Source organism: Bombina bombina, chromosome 6 (genome assembly GCF_027579735.1).
Source record: "Bombina bombina isolate aBomBom1 chromosome 6, aBomBom1.pri, whole genome shotgun sequence".
NCBI lineage: Eukaryota > Metazoa > Chordata > Amphibia > Anura > Bombinatoridae > Bombina > Bombina bombina.
Window position 1 is genome coordinate 1142566168 of NC_069504.1, and position 3997 is coordinate 1142570164.

At 54.1% G+C, this 3997-nt stretch overlaps 1 protein-coding gene across 1 annotated transcript; it reads right to left on the reverse strand.

Moving 5' to 3' along the window:
- Window positions 1–458: 458 nt before the first annotated feature.
- Window positions 459–3342, reverse strand: LOC128664927 (basic proline-rich protein-like). The gene is made up of 3 exons (XM_053719720.1): window positions 2617–3342; window positions 1017–2564; window positions 459–620 (listed from the first exon to the last, which is right to left on the reverse strand). Exons 1-3 carry the CDS (start codon window positions 3340–3342, stop codon window positions 459–461), a joined length of 2436 nt encoding a protein of 811 aa, XP_053575695.1.
- Window positions 3343–3997: the final 655 nt, after the last annotated feature.

A 3997-nucleotide genomic window follows, 5' to 3' on the forward strand; every position in this document is an offset into this window, starting at 1 on the left:
TCAATACCCTATATAAATAATGATTGTTCTCTATATAAGTTGTGAATCTGAAATATGTTAGCATAGATTCAAATAATAAATTCCACATATATCATTAGTGCATATGGATTAGACGGGGAAAAACCAACACACACTTACCTCAGAATTTAACAGATGGAGGGTGGGTGAAGCTGGTTCCAGAGGCAAAAAAAAGCAGATGGCTTAGGGAGGGCAAGGGCACAGCAACAGGCTTCGTAGGGGGAAGCATCGGCGGGGGGGCACCAGTGTGCTCTGTGGTGCCGGGAGCCACTCTGTTGTTACAGGCACAACATCAATTGCTCCATCCGGCTGTTGTGTTGGTCTTGCATCTCTCTCACCATCTGCCTCTGCACCTGAAGACTTTCTTGAGTGAACAATGTAAAAGCAGAGGTATAGGCTCTCATCCTGTCCCCGTCTGCTCCTTCCCCTCATGGTGTAGCCTATGGAGGTGGTGCAGCTTGAGGAGGTGGTGTATCCGGTGGAGGTGGTGCAGCCTGTGGAGGTGGTGCAGGCTGTGGAGGTGATGCAGCCTTTGGAGGTGGTGTATCCTGTGGATGTGGTATGGCTTGTGAAGGTGGTGTATCCTGTGGAGGTAGTGCAGCCTATGGAGGTGGTGCAGCTTTGGAGGTGTTGCAGTCTGTGGAGATGGTGTAGCCTGTGGAGGTGGTGTAGCCTGGGGAGGTGGTGCAGCCTGTGGAGGTGGGTGCAGCTTGTGGAGGGTGGTGCAGCCTGTAATGGTGGTGCAGCTTTTAAAGGTGGTGCAGCCTGTGGAAGTGGTGCCGTTTTTTAAGGTGGTGCAGCTTGTGGAGGGGGTGTAGCAGGGGAGGTGGTGCAGTTTGTGGAGGTGGTGTAGCATGTGGGAGGTGGTGTAGCCTATGGAGGGGGTGCAGCCTGTGGAGGTGATGTAGCCTGTGGTGGTGATGCAGACTGTGCAGGTGATGCCTGTGGAGGTGCTGTAGCCTGTGGAGGTGGGTGCAGGACTGTGGAGCTGGTGTAGCCTGTGGAGGTGGTGCAGCTTGTGGAGGTGGTGTAGTTTTTGTAGGTGGTACAGCTTGTCTAGGTGGTGCAGCCTGTGGAGGTGGTGTAACCTGTGGAGGTGGTGTAGCCTGTGGAGGTGGTGCAGCCTGTGGAGGTGGTGTAACCTGTGGAGGTGGTGTAGCCTGTGGAGGGGGGTGCAGCTGTGGAGGGTGTGCAGCCTGTGGAGGTGATGTAGTCTTTGGAGGTGATGCAGCCTGTGGAAGTGTTGTAGCCTGTGGAAGTGTTGTAGCCTGTGGAGGTGGTGTAGCCTGTGGAAGTGGTATAACCTGTGGAGGTTGTGCAGCCTGTGGAGGGGGTGCAGCCTGTGGAGGGGATGTAGTCTGTGGAGGTGATGCAGCCTGTGGAAGTGGTGCCACCTGTGGAAGTGCTGTAGCCTGTGGAGGTGGTGTAGCCTGTGGAGGTGGTGTAACTTGAGGAGGTGGTGTAGCCTGTGGAGGGTGTGCAGCCTGTGGAGGTGATGCAGTCTGTGGAGGTGGTGCCGTCTGTGGAAGTGCTGTAGCCTGTGGAGGTGGTGTAGCCTGTGGAGGTGGTGCAGCATGTGGAAGTGGTGCAGCCTGTGGAGGTGGTGCAGCTTGTGGAGAAGGTGCAGGCTGTGGAGTGGGTGCATTCTGTGGAGGTGGTGTAGCCTGGGGAGGTGGTGCAGCTTGTGGAGGTGGTGCAGTCTGTGGAGGTGATATAACCTGTGGAGGTGGTGCAGTCTGTAGAGGTGGTGCAGCTTGTGGAGGTGGTGCAGTCTGTGGAGGTGATGTAACCTGTGGAGGTGGTGCAGTCTGTAGAGGTGGTGCAGCTTGTGGAGGTGGTGCAGTCTGTTGAGTGGGTGCATCCTGTGGAGGTAGTGTAGCCTGGGGAGGGGGTGCAGCTTGTGGAGGCGATGAAGCATGTGGAGGTGGTGTAGCCTGGGGAGGTGGGGCAGCCTGAGGAGGTGGTGCAGCCTGTGGAGGTGGTGCAGTCTGTGGAGGTGGTGCAGCCTGTGGAGGTGGTGCAGTCTGTGGAGGTGGTGCAGCCTGTGGAGGTGGTGTAACCTGTGGAGGTGGTGTAGCCTGTGGAGGTGGTGCAGCCTGTGGAGGTGGTGTAACCTGTGGAGGTGGTGTAGCCTGTGGAGGTGGTGCAGCCTGTGGAGGGGGTGCAGCCTGTGGAGGGGGTGCAGCCTGTGGAGGTGATGTAGTCTTTGGAGGTGATGCAGCCTGTGAAGTGGTTGCCGCCTGTGGAAGTGCTGTAGCCTGTGGAGGTGGTGTAGCCTGTGGAAGTGGTATAACCTGTGGAGGTTGTGCAGCCTGTGGAGGGGGTGCAGCCTGTGGAGGGGATGTAGTCTGTGGAGGTGATGCAGCCTGTGGAAGTGGTGCCACCTGTGGAAGTGCTGTTGCCTGTGGAGGTGGTGTAGCCTGTGGAGGTGGTGTAGCTTGAGGAGGTGGTGTAGCCTGTGGAGGGTGTGCAGCCTGTGGAGGTGATGCAGTCTGTGGAGGTGGTGCCGTCTGTGGAAGTGCTGTAGCCTGTGGAGGTGGTGTAGCCTGTGGAGGTGGTGCAGCATGTGGATGTGGGTGCAGCCTGTGGAGGTGGTGCAGCTTGTGGAGAAGGTGCAGGCTGTGGAGTGGGTGCATTCTGTGGAGGTGGTGTAGCCTGGGGAGGTGGTGCAGCTTGTGGAGGTGGTGCAGTCTGTGGAGGTGATGTAACCTGTGGAGGTGGTGCAGTCTGTAGAGGTGGTGCAGCTTGTGGAGGTGGTGCATTCTGTTGAGTGGGTGCATCCTGTGGAGGTAGTGTAGCCTGGGGAGGGGGTGCAGCTTCTGGAGGTGATGGAGCATGTGGAGGTGGTGTAGCCTGGGGAGGTGGGGCAGCCTGAGGAGGTGGTGCAGCTTGTGGAGGTGGTGCAGCCTGTGGAGGTGGTGCAGTCTGTGGAGGTGGTGCAGCCTGTGGAGGTGGTGCAGTCTGTGGAGGTGGTGCAGCCTGAGGAGTTGGTGTAGCTTGTGGAGGTGGTGCAGCCTGTGGAGGTGGTGCCGTCTGTGGAGGTGGTGCAGTCTGTGGAGGTGGTGCAGCCTGTGGAGGTGGTGCAGCCTGTGGAGGTGGTGCAGTCTGTGGAGGTGCTGCAGTCTGTGGAGGTGGTGCAGTCTGTGGAGGTTTTGCAGTCTGTGGAGGTGGTGCGGGATAGAGCACAGGTGGAGCATAAAGTGCTGGTGATGTTGGTGGTGGTAGAGGTTGTGGAAAATGCTTGGGAGGCCTCATAGGTTGGAAAAGATCCAGGTGCTGAGGGGAAAGGGCCTGAACATAATAAACTTCTCCCAGGGTGAGCATGGTTCTCTCCCAGAGTCAGATGGGACACATTACGTACAAGCTGGGGGATGGGATGCTGAACCTACATTCCATAAACTGGATGCCCATTTTCCTCCAGGAGCCACAAGAAGGATGTTCTTCAGGCTGAGGTTCCTCCTCATGAAGGGCCTCTTGACCTTGCTCTAGAGATGCAACAGGACAGATATATTTACAATTCTAGTTCAGATAATACAAAATAAATGCACTTATTAAAAACTAAATGACTCTGCTCTATTTATATATGCAATTGATTTGTGGAGTTGAAATTTTTATATTAGTGAAATTTAAAGGGACATGAAACCCAAAATGTTTCTTCATTATTCAGATAGAGAACACATTTTTTTTTAAAAAAAAGGATTCAATCTACTTTTATTATCAAATTTGCTTAATTCTCTTGTTATTCTTTGTTGAAGAGATATCTAGATAGGCAGCGTGCACATGTCTGCAGCGCTACATGAAAGGAAAAGTGCTGCCATCTAGTGCTCTTGCTAATGTATAACATTGTTATAAAACTGCTGCCATCTAGTGCTCTTGTTAATATATAGCATTGTTATACAACTGCTGCCATCTAGTGCTCTTGCTAATGTATAACATTATTATAAAACTGCTGCAATCTAGTGCTCTTGCTTATGTATAA